Genomic DNA, 18,133 nt, shown 5'->3' with positions numbered 1-18,133 from the left:
GAGAGAGAGAGAGAGAGAGAGAAGGGGCTTCATGTTAGCCACCAGGAAGAATTTTGGGTATGTTTTCAGAAGAGGAGGGGAAGGGGTCTTTTTCATGTGAATTGATGAGGTCGTCTTTGTTAGTTTGGATACTTTTTTTTTTAATATAAATATATATATAAAGGAATTAATGCAAAAAAATAAGCATAAGGCTAGAATGTATGTGTAGGGGAGTACTGCTGTCCTGTTAGTTCATACCAATATTTTAAGTGAATAAAAAGTTGTGTTTCCATATTCACTTTTAATGCTTGTTGCTTCTTTGTTGTATAAAGATAAAATAATAATAATGATAATGAAAAAACACTATTCCATTGACGCTCGAGCTGCAGGTGGGAAATGAGGTGCAGAAGAATGAACAACACTCCCACCTAGCGTTGGAAACGGTAAGTGCACAAAAATCACTTCCCACACCTCCGGCTCTTCCTGACGTGGCGAGCCGCTAAAGGTCCTTGGGTACTCCGTGGGCTGCGGCTATTGGTTAGAATACCTGTTTGGCAATTTTTCCAAAAATGTAAATACACAGGTGGCTGGAGGCGACATGGGCCGGAGTGTGGTTTATGTAAATAAAACAGAAGTGAAACCGCGCCGCTGTGTTCTGGTTTCCACGCGCAGCAGACTCACTCAAACGCAATGTTCGACACGCAATCGGAGGGAAGACTTTAGAGCTTAACAAGAGGTAAGTGTCACAATTAGAATTAGTAAAGAGCTTTCGCGGTTACCTGGTTTGACCTACCTGCGGGGTCACGTGTCCTACGCTCAACAAACTTAAACCTCCTATATTTATTTTTTTTTTATATATATATAGCTATCGCCTAGGTTAATTTTGGCGCTCACTTTCGTGCATGTACTTTTGGTTTCCGGGCAGGTGCCAGCTGTGCGGTCATGCCTGTGCTCAGGGCCTCTGCGGTGCTGCAGATCGCGCTGCTGCTCTCCGCCGTGCCCGCGCAGTACTTCATCTCCAGGTGGAGCGGCTCCTCGGCGGCGCAGCGCTACCATGCGACCACGCGGTGAGATCAGTGCGCCAAAACCCGGCTTTTATTTACCGCATCGAAGTTTGCAAAAAGGGGAAAAACGCCTTTAGTTGGCTGGATGTGAATGACCCAGGGTAACCTTTTATGTGAACTATTAGATAAAGTGGGCCTTACCAGACTAAGGACTGTTGTGGCCGTTTTCTTTCTGCTTTACTAATAAAAAGAACACTTTTGGTTTCAGATTGCTTCGAATATGGAGAGAATGGAGAAAATCATACATGAATGTCACTGCATGGTCAGACTGGACAACCCAGCAGATGTCCAAAGCCATGTGAGTGTTTGAGTTGAATGGCATTAAATGAGGACTGAATTTAACCTGAATCATCACTCGGGATCTGAGGCTACAGTTATTTGCATAATCTTGTTTCATATTCAAATCCCACACACCTCAAAAGTGATTTCTGGTGTTTTTATGGAAACACATGAGTTGTATTTAGAGACTGGTGATGTGTTTGTTTCCTGAAGGTCTCTGGTTGGATTGGGACAGGAAGATCAAGCGGGACAAGGGCCACCTCCCGTGGAGACCATGCTTTTTGACAATGACCTGGGATTCTTTGGAGGTTTGTGTCTATAGCTCTGCTATACTGAAGCATTTTTAACCAGCCATATGTGATACAGTCTGTCCATATCCTCATTCTCATAGGTTAATGTGAAATTTCACCTTCCCCATCGAGTGCAATTAATTACCAAAAACTAATGGATGTTTAATTCTAATTTTACATGTCCTCCTGAACTATTGCACTTTGAAAAGCACTACATTTATAGTAATGTGCAAAAGTCTTGAACCATCCCTGATATCTTTATATTTTGCAAGGAAAATAGGAAACAGATGCAGTGAAACACACATGGAAATACAGTATATGAGGACAAGAGTTTGTATGATCCTAAAAAGCTTGAAAATCAATATTTTATTCTTCAACACACAGCCTGAACTCTTTTAGCCAAGCTTTCTTGTTATTTCTTTAAGTAGTCTTCAGGAATAGTTCTCCAGGCTTCTTGAAGGACATTCAAAGCTCTTCTTTGGATGTTGGCTGCCCTTTTGTTCTATTCTCTGTCAAGATGATCCCACAGTAATGTTGAGGTTCAGGCTCTGGGGAGGCCGATCCATGACTGATGGTGTTCCACGGTTTTTCTATCCCGGTGTGCTTTTACTGCATTGGCTGTGTGTTTGGGGTCATTCTGATGAATTAAAGCTGTTGCCAGTCACACATTTTCCAGATGCTACTCTATGGTGGATCAAAATATAATGATGATGATGGTACATTGCTCTGTTTGTAAGTCCATTAGTAAGACAAGATCCCCAACATCACTGTATGAAATGCAGCCCCAAACCATGGCATTCGGTGGATCAGCTGAAGATGCAGCTCTCAGGCCCAGTGTCAGGTTTTTGCAGCATTTTCCTCCGTTTCTTGACTTTGGATTGCTGTAGGTATTTTTTTAAGGCCTGTCGTTTCTTTTGCCCTAAGAATCACTCCACACCATGTTGGGATATAACAGGTTTTTAGCTAAGCACTTTGGCAATCACCTTATTAGTATTTGTTTTTCTGACAGCTTTTACTTCCAAAAATCTGTACTTTTTATTCCTTACATTTGGTTCAACAGTATCGTTTATAGCATTTATGCTCAGGATTTAAAGTCGGAGTGTGCTTGTATCCGTATGTTGTGTTTGCGGTACTTCAGCATCTAGACAGCTCTACAGATGGGAGGAAGCATGAATGGGAGTGATGTTTTTTTAAGTGGCAGGCAATTTCAAATTCAACGTTTCTATCAGCTCGACAAACATCAGCAAACACACAAACTGTTTGTGTGCAGTTTGTCTCACGATGTGTTGCTATCTATGGGTCCAGCTTCTGTATTTGCAAGGAGAGAAAAAAAGAATGAAGTGTAGCGGAGAATTTGCATTTAAGACTATGATGCTTAGATTCATTCACTGAATTCCAACTTTATACCAACTGTCTAATGCAAAGATACTATAAACAGTGTAGGGAATGTATATCGGCCAGGATAGCTGTGAAACATCTGCTGACGTCTTGGTGAATTCAGTTGTGTAAATCCACAAAGAGCAGCAGTTTAGCTGATCACAGCCTGTGCACTCAGAAAACCTACCGAGGTCATATTAGAAATTATCATGGGATTTTAGTTTTATTGCCTGGCAAGAGCAGAGCTTTCTAGAAAGACACAGAAGGAAATCTGATCGTGGTTTTTCATTAAAAACAGATCTTATTCATGCATGTCATGTCAGTTCTGTAATCTCTTCTGTCTTTGTCACATCAGCATCCAAGACGGCGCGCAGCCCTCGTCCCCCGTATGTGTTTCTGCGGGTCGGAGAGGTGGTGTTGGAGACAAAAGGCCACATGGTTGGAGTAGTGGTGAGCTGGGACCCTGAACTGCGAGCTCCTCCAGAATGGGTTGACAGAATGTACTCCGGCTCGGATGTCAGTAGCCTCCTTTACTTCCTCTGATCATTTATTGGTAATATATCATTTAAGTGTTAGTAACGGAAGCGTGTGTTCATATAGGACACAAGAGCAGAAAAGACACCTCATTACAAGGTGATCTTTGGAGGACCTGGACCCTCCTCTGTCATAGTTGCATACTTGCCCCAGACACAGCTGGAGCGCATCACAGGGATGAGGGTAAGTCCTGAAAATCACAGCGCATACAATCCTATATATTAAAATAGGTCTTGGGCTTACTGTTGGATGTTTCCAGCCGGACATTCCCACCCTGGAGAACTACTTCACGCACTTTAATGGGAAACGCTTTGTTATGCAGCCCTGGCTCAGAGAGCTCTTCCCCGAAGACGAGGAGGATGATGAGGGCGAGGACTTTTGACTCTGGAGTATGAAAGCCTTAGCCAACAGACAGTTTCATCCTTTGGCTTCTGTGGTTTTCTTCAGCCTGGTTCTTCTTTTTGTTTGTCTACTGGAGTCCAACGAGTGGACACAAAATGCCGTCTTTAAGAGTCATCGACCCGCTCAAGTAAAAATAGGAGTTAAGAGTGACCATCGAACCCTGCCTTTAACGGAGCTGAAGATAAATGATCAAAGATGAAGAAATGTAATTACGCTTCTGAATTACTACATTTATTTCTCTGAAGTTTACAAATACAAAATAATTTAAAGTGTCTACCAAATATGTAAAAAAACAACGTTGACAGACTGAGATTCTTTAAATTGCTTTTAAAGTCAAAATAAAATTATTATTTTTTATTTCAAGAAAGTGTTGGCTGAATTAAAACTACTTTTTTTAAAGCATTATATCTCTCATCTCATTTTCCTGCTCGTGTCTCTGAGGCTGAAGGAGACGGACACCTGCGAGGAAGCAGTGACTGCAGGTAAGCTGGGAAAGTGAGAAGGGGCTGCAGACCCCTGCCCCCCACCACCGTTGTCCTCGTTGTTCCTCCACTCTTTAGTTTCGTCCTCTCTAACCAGCAGAGGGGGTCCCAGACTTTGTCCCAGGAGCTGACTGACTTTGCTGGCCTTCAGCTGAGCATTCTCAACTGCAGACACACACGCACGCAGCCTGCAGCACACACGGGCTAGTTACGGTCACACCATTTAATGAAAATAATAAAGAGGTACGATTGTGTTGTTTTGTTTTTTTTCATACCTCATTTGACTCAGGCATTCAGCACTGTGGTAGAACTCTGGTGTCCCCACAGAAACGCTCTTGTCTAGCTTTTCCAGCAGGATGCTACATATTCGCTCCATCTTCTCAAAGTCTGAGAAAGTCACTATGACCTATAAGATATATTACAGCACGGTCACATGCTGCTCAACACGTCTGTGCTGCACGTTCATCGGTGTTTGTCCAAATACTCGACCTCTGCATCCATCCGATACATGTCTGCGTCTCGGTGGAGAAACCTCCTTACTGAAGTGTTTTCTTCTCTGATGTCATGTTGTCTAAGCAGAATGGATTAAAAATAAACACATGGTCACAAAAATTACCGTGTACTTTGAAAAATTAGCTACTGTCCCTTAAAAGAAATATAAACAAAACAAAACTGTATCAACTTAAAACACTGCTTTACTGGACACCAATTGCTTTGCAAGCATATTTAATGTGCCACTTCTGCAAATTTGAAGTAATTGTGCAGTTTACGTTTTTACAAGCACTGAAATCCAAGTTAGTTTGCCAAAATCACTGACTTCAAATATACAAGGATGGAGGGTAGCAGGGGTTTAGTCTGTGATGGCCACCCTCAGGTTCCGCCCCTGCATGCAGCTGTAACAGCAGTAGGACCAATAAATACACAAATAAGTACGGTTATTTCTCATCCTCTTAAGGGGTTATTTTAAAATTCGAAATGAAACTCTTCTAGTTGTATTCTCGTTTTTAAATATACCATTAATAAACTTTTCATCGCTTCTTCCATTGCTGGTAATCCTAAACGAGTTGGCTGTATCTGCGGACGCACTTCTCTCGCTGCTGCCTCTTTAACCGGTAATAGCATAATGCTAACAGTAGCTAGCTAACTTTACAGTTTGCTCCTGCTTCGCTCCAACTTCTTTTCTCACCTGAGAGCCTGTAAAATGTATCCAAGTCGCCGTGAAACGCTGTGGGTTGCTTCGCTGACGGACTCCTTGCTGTTGCCCACGCTGACCCGCACCGATGCTCGGTCCGCCTGGCAGCGAACCTCCGCTGTCCCTGTCACCTGGACCTCCCGTAGACACTTACCGGGACTCTGCCGACTAACCGCTCTTACTTCCAGCCCCTGCTCTTTTTCGTTACCGGAGAGCTCCCGCCCGGCCGGTACTATCGCCGCGAAGACGCGACTCTGACTTTCCATGATGGAGGGTTAAGCACAAACGACAGCCGTTGTGCTTCCCGCAATAGCCGCAATGGTCTTTGGGATTTGTAGGCTACCTGTTCTAGTGCGGCGAGAGCTTAAACCAGTCCCTTTGTACATGGAGAGAAGGTAGTTGTCAACGGATTAAAAAGAATGTAAGATGATGTGAAATGCACATGTCAGGGAAATAAAAGGCTTCCTACCAGGGGCAGATGTAGTTATTAAGCCACCTAATTTAGTTGTTAGGTGGCTTAAACTACACAGGTTAAAGGTAAGTATAGTTACCTGCATTGCATTCGATCATTTGCACTTTTATAATAATAATAATAATAATAATAATAATAATAATAATAATAATAAATTATTGTTGTTGTTGTTGTTAGCCCTTCAAAGAGCTGTTTGAGGCTGAAGAGTTGGATTTTGTTTTAAACTTAGTATTAGCTTCAGGTGTTTGGCATCTAGGTGGGATTGTTAAACCTATAAATAAAAGGCTTGAGAATGCATTGATGTCGACAATGGATAAAAATCAACAATCAAGCTCCGTATGTATAAGGCAGCAGTAATTTACAGTGGTAACGGAAACTTTTGGCCAAACTCAACACTACAATTACACCTACATTTACACTCCATATGCAGATGGCCAGGCCATGGTAAGAAACACTATCTCCTTTAATAACAATAAAGTGCTAATTTATTTAAACCTGCAATGATATGCTTTCAGTTCTTGTTAACACACTTTTGTTTGTTCTTCTAATTAAGCTAGCGGATAAATCAGGCCTCTTGATATATCTGCAGGAAAAAAAAAACTGCAAACCATAAATAGCTCAGTTTTGCTTTGTGGCACAGTCTTATTTTTATTTTTAAATAAAAACATTTGAATTGCACTGCTCTAATATTATTGTGTTTACACCTTGGTTTAGCACTGCTAGCTGATAAGACAAAAAGTTAGCCAATTAGCTTGTTTGAAAAGAGCACTGCTATTAGTGAAACAAATGCTCTCCAATTCTGGATACAACATCTTAAGTCATTTAAGGCTTTTTAAAAAATATTAATTTAATCAATTTCAATGTCTTAATACTTTTTTTTTTTTACTTTAATTCTAAGCTACTAGCTGCCATTGGTCAAAGCACAAAAAAACTTTACAAAAACTGCAGCGGGTAGGCTGACAGTCATTTTCCTCACAAAATTCATGTTCTTATGTGTGTTTTAGCTATTTGTAACAGTTTTGAAAAGCAAAATTAAATAATTAGTCAATAAAATATTAACCAGCTAAGGTAAATGTGCAAATGTTAAATAGATTGGGATAAAATAAAATAGCCTTTTATTGATCTTGTACATATATAACAAAACTGCATGCTCCACACCAGATGTGCCAGACAAGAGGAGTATATACAACAAGATGAATTTAAACAAATTAGAGGGCATGCGAAGTTTTCCTTTAGGTGTATCATAGCCTAATAAAGTACAGTTTATTACTAGACAGCCTATTTTACATGATATCTGCTATGCCGCTTCCACATTTTTGTTTTTTTAACTGAAGGTATCAGTAATGGAAATGTTCTGTTCTGTTTGGTCAGCAGGGGCCAGCAGAGTACCGATAATCAGACAGAAAAAAATGCATCAAATGGTCATGCCTTTTTAACGCACTATACACGGTTTCCGATCTAAAAAAAAAATCATTTTTGTTTTAAAGAAATAGCATTCTAGTTTTTTGGGGTTTTTTTGCTGATGTAAAACTATCATTTCAAACTGAATTGCTTCTATTAGATGAATGAAGAGGCCAATAAAAAGAGCAAAAAAAGTATTAATAATTGTTTTCTGGCAGTATTAAATAAGGAACTGGATATGTGCAACACTTATTTTTCTCGTATTTATTTATATTTTTTCAAAGGAGTATTTCATGATATTTGAACGGACTTTTTAATAAACCAAATAAAAGTCTAAATATGAAAAGAAAATTATCCATTAAAAAATTCAGTGTTGATCTAGTTTATCTGTAATTAATTATGTGTCTTCGTTTTCCTCAGAATAGCATGCATTAAGTAAATAACAGGAATCACTCCTCTGCTAAAAGAGAACCTGTTGTACGTCAGTGTGTGGTATTTAAATCTGTCACTGAACTTCATAGGCCCGGTGCTAAGTATATATACTGCATGTGCATATCTTTTTGTATGTCCAGGACATTTGGGAGCAGTAGAGATTTGATCCAATACTGGATGCTGGTTTCTTTATACAACCATGTTTGTTTGGCTTCCCCGGAGTATTAAACTGTGAAATGAGCTTTATAATCACAACCTAAAAATACAAGACCGTATTTGTTGATATTGTCTCCAGTTTCACCGGTCCCCCGGTATGCTCTCTGAAACCCTACATCTTTTGCGAAGCTCCAGCCAAGAAAGATGCAACACCATATAATAGCCTATTTTCAGAGAAGAGGGAAAAGGAGAAGATTCTTACTGCTAAATCTCCATGGAAGTCTGGAGCATTTTCTTTCAGTGGCCTGCAGACTATCAGGCTGTTTTCGCCTAGCGCCCAGTTATCTGTTGCTCTAATCGCTTAAAAAATGCACGCTTTCCCGTCTCCCTTTCACCTCTCCGCCTCGCAGATGAGAAAGATGGCTCCCTCAAAGTGAATTTAAATGCTTAGAGCAGCAGAGTTGGGTGCTGTGATGTTGTGGGAAATGAAAATGGTGGTAAATTATTTGTTAAGTTGGCAATCACCATAAGGTTACCAACCACTTACATAAACAGCAGTCCGTTTTACTATTTAAAACATTAATTCTTCTTTTCCCACAATGTTTATACAACTACCATCAGTTTAAGACTTGATGATGCCTGCCATGAAGTTAAGTTGTAAAAGGTTTATGTAAATACAGAGCTGGGTAAACTCAATTGGGAAGGTTTTGTCCTCTACTGTGCCCCTTTTTGCTGGGTGAAAAAGGGGCTGGGGTCCTTGGATGGAGACTGTGGCCACTTTGGGTAAAGGATTTGACTGTAATAGTGTCTGAATCTGTTGATGTGTGCCTCCTTTTCTCTTGCTCTCTCTTAGATGAAGTAATAAAGTTAGTTGTGCTGGAGTCCCTCCATGTCTCTCCATAGACCACAATCAAGGCCCGTGCAGTTTTATTGCAGTTTTATTTTCATATTGTCCAAGAAATCTCCAGACTCCCTTCTGTGCCCGTTGCCATAAATCGTATATTTTGACTGTATTTCTTCCACTCTGCGTTTTTTATTTATGGGTGAAGGCGATAAAACATGCAGCTTGCACTCTGTGTGTCCACAGCTGTCATCTGTCTAGAACTTTATTGTGAAAGTGGGGAGAAAAAAAAAGTAAAGTTTCACTTTTTATTTCCCTGCACAAATCTCTCTCCCTGTTAAAAACAGATGCTGATAGAATGAGAAAACACAATAAATGGAGATTTTTCAATGTTTACGTTTCCAGACTCTTCCGATGAACACTTTTATTGGTTATAAAAGCAGCAGTATTCAGCTCTGTTTAACAATAGGTTCAGGTGGTGATCATTGTTTTGTCAGCAGGAGGTACTCTGTACCTGCAGGCCCAACTGTTAACATGAGATGGACTTGTTTCAATGTTTCACTGTCATTATAACTGGGATTGAAACATTTCTAAATCATCATCTCTACTTTGTTGTGCGACAGGAAGGGCAGAGAGAAAAACAAGCGGCAAAAAGGATGGTGAAGTCTTAGCTACACGTGCTTGTCCAAGAGTGTGAGTAAGTAAACATTTCCATGTGGAACATTTTCATTCTCAGAAAACAAAGTGGTCTCATGTAATATGATATTTTTAGTACGATGCTATAAGACTTACATACGACCACGAAGATCTAGAAGATGAATTTGTTTCTCTAGTACTCATCTAACAATGTAAAATGCAAACGAGTTGCTTTTATGGAACTATTTAGTACTGACAATATTCTATAAATCCTTCAGTCAAATCTGAAAAGCAGTAGGTGGTTCTTTACCTTTCCAAACATCTGCATAAGGCCTCAGTCGCACAGGCCGAGAGATCAAGGAAGAAACTACTGGCAACTGTAGAAGTCAACTAAGAGGTTTTTAGTGCAGCACCGTTCAGCTCTTTGTGACTGGTTTTATGCTACTGACTGCCAGGAATCTCCAGCAGCTGCTCGCCAAGCGGATGTGGAGTACGCACTTTTCCCTAGCGACCAGTGGTTGCCAGGGGGTCACTGACTTGTCTCTAGGCTTGTGTGAATTGGACTTGAGCAGCTGATTTCACAGACATCCAGCAACTCCTGCAACCACTTGCCCACCAGTTGTGGAATATACATTTTCCCCCAGTGGTTGCCAGATGTTCACTGACCGATCTCTAGGCCTGTGTGTTGCAGTATCTAATAATAAAAGCAAATATTAGATAATGTTAGATAGGCCTATTCTCAGCAGATATTTTTGACCCGGCAGAGGTGTTAGAAAACAAATTCATAGCCATTACACTTGCAAAGCCTCGGCTAATATTATTTAAACACCTGGCCTTTTCCTGCTGGGATAAGTCAAGATCGTGGTATTTTAAGAGTTAATAGAATTAGGAACGTGATTAAAAATGTTTTTTCCGATTAGCTATGGAGTGATGTCCATAGGTCCTGAGAGCTGAGCAAGGAGTCAGCTTCACTGCCGAGTTCTCTGCATGTCAGTATATTATCAGAGGTATTTTCTCATGCTGTCACTCAGCCCCACAGCGTCCATCTCTGTAAACAGCTCATAGTCAAATAAACAGTTCTGTTCACAAGCCTTCCCCACTCTCATCGCTGAGCGAGCCTTCAGTAGAGATTTGGAGACGCGATAGCAGGGAAAGCACACGTGTAATTTATTGTTTAATGCTGATAACGCAATCTGCATGCTTACCCACTGGGAAGACTGAGGCAGTTAAAATTCATATTTTGTAGTGACATCCAGTTTTTCTCTGACAAATCGACATATAAAGCAATTAGCAGAGGTGGCATTGCTGTCGTTATTGTTTGCTAACGTAGACGGTTTTCCCACAATGGTTTAAACTGCTCATGTTTTAATGAGCAGTATTTCTCTTAACATTTACATTTCCTGCTTATTTCCGTTTGTGGTCTGTCTTTTTTTGGCTCACTGATGAGAGGTTTCCATGTTAGGCCCATGTAGGCTTTCTCTCTCTCTCACACACACACACACACACACACACACACACACACACACACACACACACACACACACACACAGAACCTGTTGTAAAGACCTCATAAAGACTCAACATCTGTTTATTGCAATGCATACCAGGAGATTGTGCAGCACAAACACCCACCCTGATAAATACCCACTGACTTACACACACACGCACACACACACACACACACACACCGGTTGGCGATTTAATTACTGCATGCAGGCACAGGTACAGGTGCCGCACAGAGCAGGGGCCCTAATGATGATAATGATGTGCGTAAATGAGAATTTTAAGATACCTGATATACCAGTATGAAGCTACAATATGTGTCCATCAGCAGGTGAACAGCTGTGCGATTATTTAACATGTTGTGCTTCATTAGTTGGCTAATTAACAGCTGCTTTATTAACATTGACCAAACCATAGCATTTGTGCCTGGATGTTATTACGGTGTTGTGGATCTAAATCTTACAGCAGGTTTTTAGCTCGCTGTCTTAGTTCATACATTGCTTGCATTTTATGTGAATTTATTTATTGTTACCATTTCTCCCTTTTTCTCTGCATTTTGTCTTCTGCTGCAGATCTGTGTGTTTTTAAGGCCTAGTTGGGTTTCAGGGCTCCATTAAAAGTTCAAAGGCAGCGTTTACTACTGTAACTGGAGCTAGTCTGCACTGAGGCTTTTCGCTAATGAGTACACAGCGTACACACAAATGGACACATAGCAGCAACACATGTTCCCCTCATGCAGGCTGCAGCGATATTGGCTATTGTATAGTCCATCATTATTAGAGTAATTATGTCTGTTAGGGTGCCAAAAGATCTATCTGACTTAACAGCCCTTTCAGCACTATGATCCCCTGTTCCGCTCCTCTCTTCCACACTATAGATCAGGCTCGTTTTTTTTGGGTTTTTTTACAGATAAAAGTGGAAAGCCTGATCTCAGAATTCTTGCTAAATGATGCACTCAAATAACCAGAGCTCTGCTCCTCGGGAGCTTTTTTCTAATTATCAACTTTTTGTTTCTAAAGCTCAGTGAATGTGTCATTAATGTTTGCGTTCAAACAGGGTATTGACTCATACGCTTCTACTGAGAAAAATGAATCCAAAGAAAAAAGTTACGATCAATGAAATCATCTTAGGTCATGTGCTCTGAGGAGATGGTTTTTAGCCTTTGTCCGCTCAAACTTTGCACCCTGTGGCTTTTCTTGCTAGGTTCTTTTATACCTTTAAATTTTTGCTTCCACAGTTACGACTTTGTCTTATGTTTTGATGGCACTCGGTTCTTGCTGTGATGTTTCTTTACATGATGCACTGTATGCTCGAGATCTGGCACGATATACAAACCTGCCCGATTTAATCATCAGGCTTGTGTAGTTTGGATTTAAAGGGAACACGCTCCCACAGTGCATAAACCAGTGAAATCGTTAATAGTTTTACTGCGCCACTTTCCGCAAACATTTTATAACAAATTAGAATTTAATAATGTTTGTTGAGCCTTTGGAGGTTTGCGGTTTTGACCTTCCTCTCTGCTGTGTCCTCGGATGTCTGACATTCCTGAGTAAACACTAAAACAAACAAGTCAAACAGCAAAGCCTGGGCTCAGACGGACAGCACTGACATATTTCTTAAATGCCGATGTGTTTCTACGTGTGTTGGGACAAATCAGTTAGGGTTATTTAATTTCATGCTTCATTTTTAATTTTTATTGAGCTTGGGGTTAACTCTTACAAAAGAAAACAGGTTTCTTATTATTTTTTAGTAGGTTTGGGAGTTTTTAGTAGATATGATTGTCATTTAAAAAAAAAAATTTGCTCTTGTAACTTCAGATTTTTAGTATTTTTGAATTGATCCTTGCAACAACAAAAAAAGCGGCATTAGTAATGTTAGATTTTTCAGAGGACAACGATTACAACATATTTGTCCAGTGACTTAACCAGAACCCTAACTATTGATTTACAGTTTGTAGAACATGCATTTAAGATTGCGTTCACAGTAAGTTTTTGAATTCGATGGGTCTAGGCGAGTGTGTTTGGTAAAGTAGTCGAAGCCTGCAGACTAACGTGACAGAGTAATGGGGCGGTGGGGTTTGGAAACTCAAAACGACAAACGTTTATTATTACCCCGTTTGTAGCGGACTTGCCTTCAGGGGAGACTCTGCAGCAGTGACCCTTGGCCCCAGCTTCTCCGCTCCCGCCACGCCTCCCCCCCTTCGTTCTCCCGTCTCGCATTTGCGGCCCAAAACGTTGAAAGAGAATAAAAGAATACAGCGGAACAATATCTGAGGTCATCGGCGCTGAGGCCGCCATTCCTGGAACAGTGGAGGTTTCTGAGGCAATATTCTTTTATTCTTTTATTATGGCAGAGAATGAGAGACGAGTGAAAAACATACTTCACAGCTTTTCTCATCCAAGAACAGATCCAGAGCGATAAAAGTGGACGCTCTTCCAGAGTTTTACAGCTTACCACTCTCTCCTTGACTTTCTTCTTTATCCATCACCCCCCCCCCCCCCCCCCCCCCCCCCCCCCAACACACACACACTTTTTTCCTTTCCCTCTATCCTCTATCGTTCCTCCTGACTCTTGGGAACGGCAGGAATCTGCTACCCGTTGGCACTGCGAATAATAAACACCCCTCCACACTGCCTTGCTGAACCTTGGGACAGGAAACCCCACGCATACGCACCTGCGTGGACTGCCATGACAACAAGCACCATCTGTCCCTGTACCAGTGTCAGAAAGAACCTGTTCTAAGGGGAGAAACACGCACACACACACAGACACACACAGACGAAAAGTGGACCTGGGTCAGGGGTTAAAAAACCCCCTTTCCTGTCCAGACAGAAGTGGCCTCCTCTCAAGCCCACTCGGCTTCTTTCTTCCATGTTTTCTCCTTCTACCCTTTCGTTCATTCTTTCTTTCTCTGAATGTCTTGAGTCATTTTCTTTTCATTTTAAATGCGATTGATGATGTGTTTGTGACGGCTGCCTCGCCTTAGCTGCCTCAGCAGCTCATCCCACTGATTATTAAGCAACCGCTTTTTCTTACAGGTGCTCTTTACTGCAGACCAAAGACTGATTTAATAATAAGCAATGTAAGGTAATCTCTCAAGAGTTACCATGCTTTTTTTCCCCGCACTACTCTCAAGAGCTTTATTAAAAGGGCATGATCTTATGTTACACAGATTCAAAAAGGCTCTGGCGAAAGCTTCTTATTAGCCGCTATTGAAACCAGCTCCTCAAAAATAATTTTGGGCTGTGTATTAAATCAGCATTTACATTAAAAAAACACAACTCTTTAAGTCTTTTTGAGGTCTTTTCACAGCAGACGGAGATGAATATATCTAGATACGGTTTCATGCATTTGAACTGCTTAAGGCATACGTAATTCACCCTCTGCTGTTTAAGCAGCTTCAGAAGTGGACACATCCCTCGGCAAACCGAGACTAACCGAGCACGCCTTAGTGTGTTTTTCAAGTATCCAGAATATATTTGTCTACTATTTTGCCTGTGTCTGCTTCGGAGCGAGCCTCTGTGGTGCAGGGCTGGTCTGGTAATAGCCTGTGTGCTGTGCTGAGATTAATGTGAAGACTTATTGATGTAATGATGGAGCCATGAAAGAGCACTCTGGGCCGTGGTTTGGGCCCAACACATGAGCCTAATGGACTCGGTGTGTATGTTTGTGTGTGTGCGTTTCATCTGAGTGTGTGTGTGTGTGTGTGTGTGTGTGGTTTGGACAGAAACAGATGAAATTAATTGGGAGGTTGAGCATTCATAAGAAGCAATCTGAGAAATAGTAAAGTCTATATTTCGGTGTGATTGCGCAGCTCATAGAGAGTACCTGATTTTAGGGTGCCTTAGATGTTTGTGTGTATTTCAAGCTGTTTGACCTTCCTGTTTCTCGTTGCACATACATGCTTCTGTGCGTCTCTGTGTCATTTCTGCATGTATGCGCTTTGCAGCGTGGTTCTCAGCAGAGTAGCCCCTGCTGACACTGTAGGTCAGCATGGTTGGAGGCAACGTAGAGGGAGGCTGAGTAAATACGACCAATATTAAAGAGGTACCTTCACAGAGTTGTGCTCTGTGGTGTGTGTATATGTGTGTGCATCTGTGCACATTTTCCGGTGAGGCGCAGCAGGTGCTGACAGGGCCCCCTTCATCTCTCCACTCCCCCCGTAAACCCCGTCTCTTTTTTTTTGTGTATTATATGTGTTTGTGTGCCAGCAGGCTCGATCTGCTCAGTGTGGGTCTGATGTGATGAAGTGATTGACAGGCGAACAGTCACAGGGGTGATTGTGAGCAGTTGTGGGAAGAGAAGGACCTTACAGCCTCACAGCTTTCCGCCCTGAGGGGAAGCGAGAGAGGCAGCGATACGGCGAGAGAAAGGGAAGAGACAGTCTAAACAGATTAATCCGGCACACAGAGATGGAGACTCCATGACTAAATGAGCATGAAACGGTTGCAAAACAAATGATGTGCTGCATGGTTGGCTCTCACAGGAACCTGTTGGATGGCTGAACAGAAACAGGCAAGATAAAAACTGAACTCACTACTGGTAAAAGGCAGTCTTGGTTCTTCCTAATCACCCTGCCCGTTTCCCTGATCTCATGGGTGGGAAACCCTGGGGACCACAGAGGTTTATGGGAAATGGCTCATGCTCAGCGAGTGATGTAATATATATAGGAGACAGACCAAATTCTCTCTGGCTGATACAGTGAAGGGAGGACAAATACAAGTTGCAGGATCTAAAAAACACTCCTTAATTAAACTGGACTGTCTTTCAGGTCCTTTTCCCCCTTAAGTGTCACTGTTAGGTCACGCTCAAAGAGCAACCGCCATATTTCAAAAACATGTCACAGAAGAGTAAAATAATTTGGCTTGATTCATTCGGCTGAGTAAGTTGGATTTCATGTCATCTGTTTTCTGTTTCTTCCACTTATCCCGGGCTCTGCAGCTTCTCCTTCATTCCCACTGTGAATGAAAATCAGCTAAAATAAATTATTCTGTAATTTAAATCTGTTTTGCATGACTGCCACACGACCTCTTTGTGTGCCGCAGACAGCTGGAGCTGAATTTCCAAGGTGGCAGAAGTAAACCAGGCGTGGGCTCACAGGCCTTGGAGGATGCATTCATGCAGGTAAGTGAGTAAAATAGGTTTTTCCCATTTTGCTGTGTTTATGTATGTGTATAGCAGAGACAACCACAGCGTCCCTGCCAGCACGGCACAGGCGAGAGCAGGCCTGCAGCCATCTGGGTTTAGTGGTGTCTTTAAATGCAGAGGTGTAAATCTACTGCCCATGTGCTGGAGGGGACGTCCGTTACTCTCTGGCCCACAGACCCACTCGCAGATCAATAAAGTTAACTCAAAACATTCACACTCTGCCATCTGAAATCAACCATTTAATGAGTTGCTGTTCCTGTAAAAGTGGAAGAGGCCCCTTCAGATTTATTAGAATAGAGAAAGAGTAGAATTCCAGAGAGGAGGAAGAAAGACGAAGAAGAGGAAAGAGGAGGAAGAAAGCAGGCAGGACTACAGGGTTTTTGTTTAGAGCCTTTTCCAAACATTTAAGAGCCACAGAGTGTATCTCTATGGAGCATGCAAATACACAACAAAAATGGCTTCCTAATCCACCTTTTATGAGGATGCATAGTTAAGTAGAGGTGATTGGATGCTTTTTACAGCGGTGATCATGGAAAGTCTCCAGACTATAAAGCAATGTCAGTAATGTAATTTCACTTAAAACAGCAATCCAAATGTGGGTCTGCTTTCAGAAAGAAAAAATTGCCAGCAGCAAAATGGCTCTTCAGCACGTTTCAGCAAATGACCATAAACGTCTCGCAAACAAAACCAAATGCAGAGTAAAAGAGCGAAGCTGCTGCATGACTTCCCTCTGTTTCCGCAGGCCTCCAGAATAACTCATACTACTGATGATGTGTGAAAGAAGTTCTGGCAAACTGTTAATACATTTACAAAGACCTTGAGACATGGTCCTTCCTGCTCGCATCAGTTGAATAAGAGGGAAGAATGGAAGATACTCTTGATGAACTTTCTATTACGTTTGAGGGATTCATTTCAAGTTGGTGTTATTGAGCCGAACTTTATGGACGAGATAAGATAGTTTGAAACATACTGAGGGAGCTTCAGCTTCTGCTGCTTGAGTTAATGCATAAACAATCTTTACAGAGTTTGAATTTTTGGCTACCTTTTACCAAAAGCTCTGCCCCCGGGTTTTCCAATACCCCCGCTATATCCGTACCCTGGACGTGCCCCATAAACGCATGCAAACACTGGTGTCCACCTGAAAATCATCTGTTGATTGGTTTATGCTGATGGAGTGCATATAAGCGTTCCATTTACTCTCTGCTTTCCCCAATCTCTCACCCTCGACTGCTAGCCAGCCATCCCCTCGGGGCCACACAGGAAGAAGAAGAAGGACAAATGAAATTGTCCTTTTTACGTCGGTGTCTTACTTTGGGGGCTTACATTACCACATCATGAGGTAAATCCCTTTAGCAGCTGGCAGACAGAGCCAAGTTTCATGAGATTGTGTTACCTGCACTCTGCTTTATGGTGGCTGCAAAGAAAATCCTACATGTTAACAAGTGCACATGGAAAGAATTAGACTGCCGACTCCATGCTGGGTGCCGGGTCTCATCAGGTGTGACAATATGGGGCTAAATCTGAAATGCTTGAGGACGCACAGAGCGACAAGTGCTGACAATTAAGACGCAGGTCAAGAAGCCGTGCTGTTTCGGGGCAGCGTGTGACGCACAGAGCCGTTTACCTGTATGTGAAGACAAGTCGAGTTTGCTGTGAAAGATTATTTGGAGAGCCTGTAATACACTCTGAGCAGGAAGGGTAGTTAAACATGTGTGAGGCACAAGCATGTTTGTATTGGTAATGGCTTGTTTGTGCGAGTGTGTGTGAGCCTGTATGTTTATGCTGCTAATGGGGGTTTAATTTGATAAGCGGTTGGCGGATTTGTGAGGGCTCAGCTGGGAAGGAGGGAATTGGGCTTTGTATATTTTGGGTAAACATGAAGAAATTCGCTCCAGGTTTCCTTTTTTTCCCTTACTGCCAGTGTATATTTCCTATTAGTCTGCTA

At 41.9% G+C, this 18,133-nt stretch overlaps 2 protein-coding genes across 3 annotated transcripts; one reads left to right on the top strand and one right to left on the bottom strand.

Annotated features, from left to right (window-relative positions):
• The first annotated feature begins 466 nt into the window (after window positions 1-466).
• Window positions 467-4,223, top strand: LOC102211260 (uncharacterized). Of its 2 annotated transcripts, none has more exons than XM_005724888.2 (7): window positions 467-715; window positions 901-1,046; window positions 1,252-1,341; window positions 1,536-1,630; window positions 3,345-3,505; window positions 3,590-3,706; window positions 3,783-4,223. In XM_005724888.2, exons 2-7 carry the CDS (start codon window positions 922-924, stop codon window positions 3,903-3,905), a joined length of 711 nt encoding a protein of 236 aa, XP_005724945.1. In that variant the 5' UTR covers window positions 467-715; window positions 901-921; the 3' UTR covers window positions 3,906-4,223. The 2 variants fall into 2 exon arrangements, with proteins under 2 accessions (XP_005724945.1, XP_005724944.1); XM_005724887.2 differs by having other exon boundaries at window positions 468-715; window positions 905-1,046.
• A 63-nt stretch (window positions 4,224-4,286) lies between these two features.
• On the bottom strand, window positions 4,287-5,991 carry irak1bp1 (interleukin-1 receptor-associated kinase 1 binding protein 1). The gene is made up of 4 exons (XM_005724886.1): window positions 5,594-5,991; window positions 4,897-4,978; window positions 4,683-4,813; window positions 4,287-4,595 (listed from the first exon to the last, which is right to left on the bottom strand). Exons 1-4 carry the CDS (start codon window positions 5,863-5,865, stop codon window positions 4,337-4,339), a joined length of 744 nt encoding a protein of 247 aa, XP_005724943.1. The 5' UTR covers window positions 5,866-5,991; the 3' UTR covers window positions 4,287-4,336.
• Window positions 5,992-18,133: the final 12,142 nt, after the last annotated feature.

Source organism: Pundamilia nyererei, unplaced genomic scaffold, assembly GCF_000239375.1.
Source record: "Pundamilia nyererei isolate P.nyererei 1_Seehausen unplaced genomic scaffold, PunNye1.0 scaffold00013, whole genome shotgun sequence".
Taxonomy (NCBI): domain Eukaryota; kingdom Metazoa; phylum Chordata; class Actinopteri; order Cichliformes; family Cichlidae; genus Pundamilia; species Pundamilia nyererei.
The sequence above is the reverse complement of the archived record's forward strand: the minus strand, read 5'-3'. Positions and strand labels throughout refer to the sequence as shown.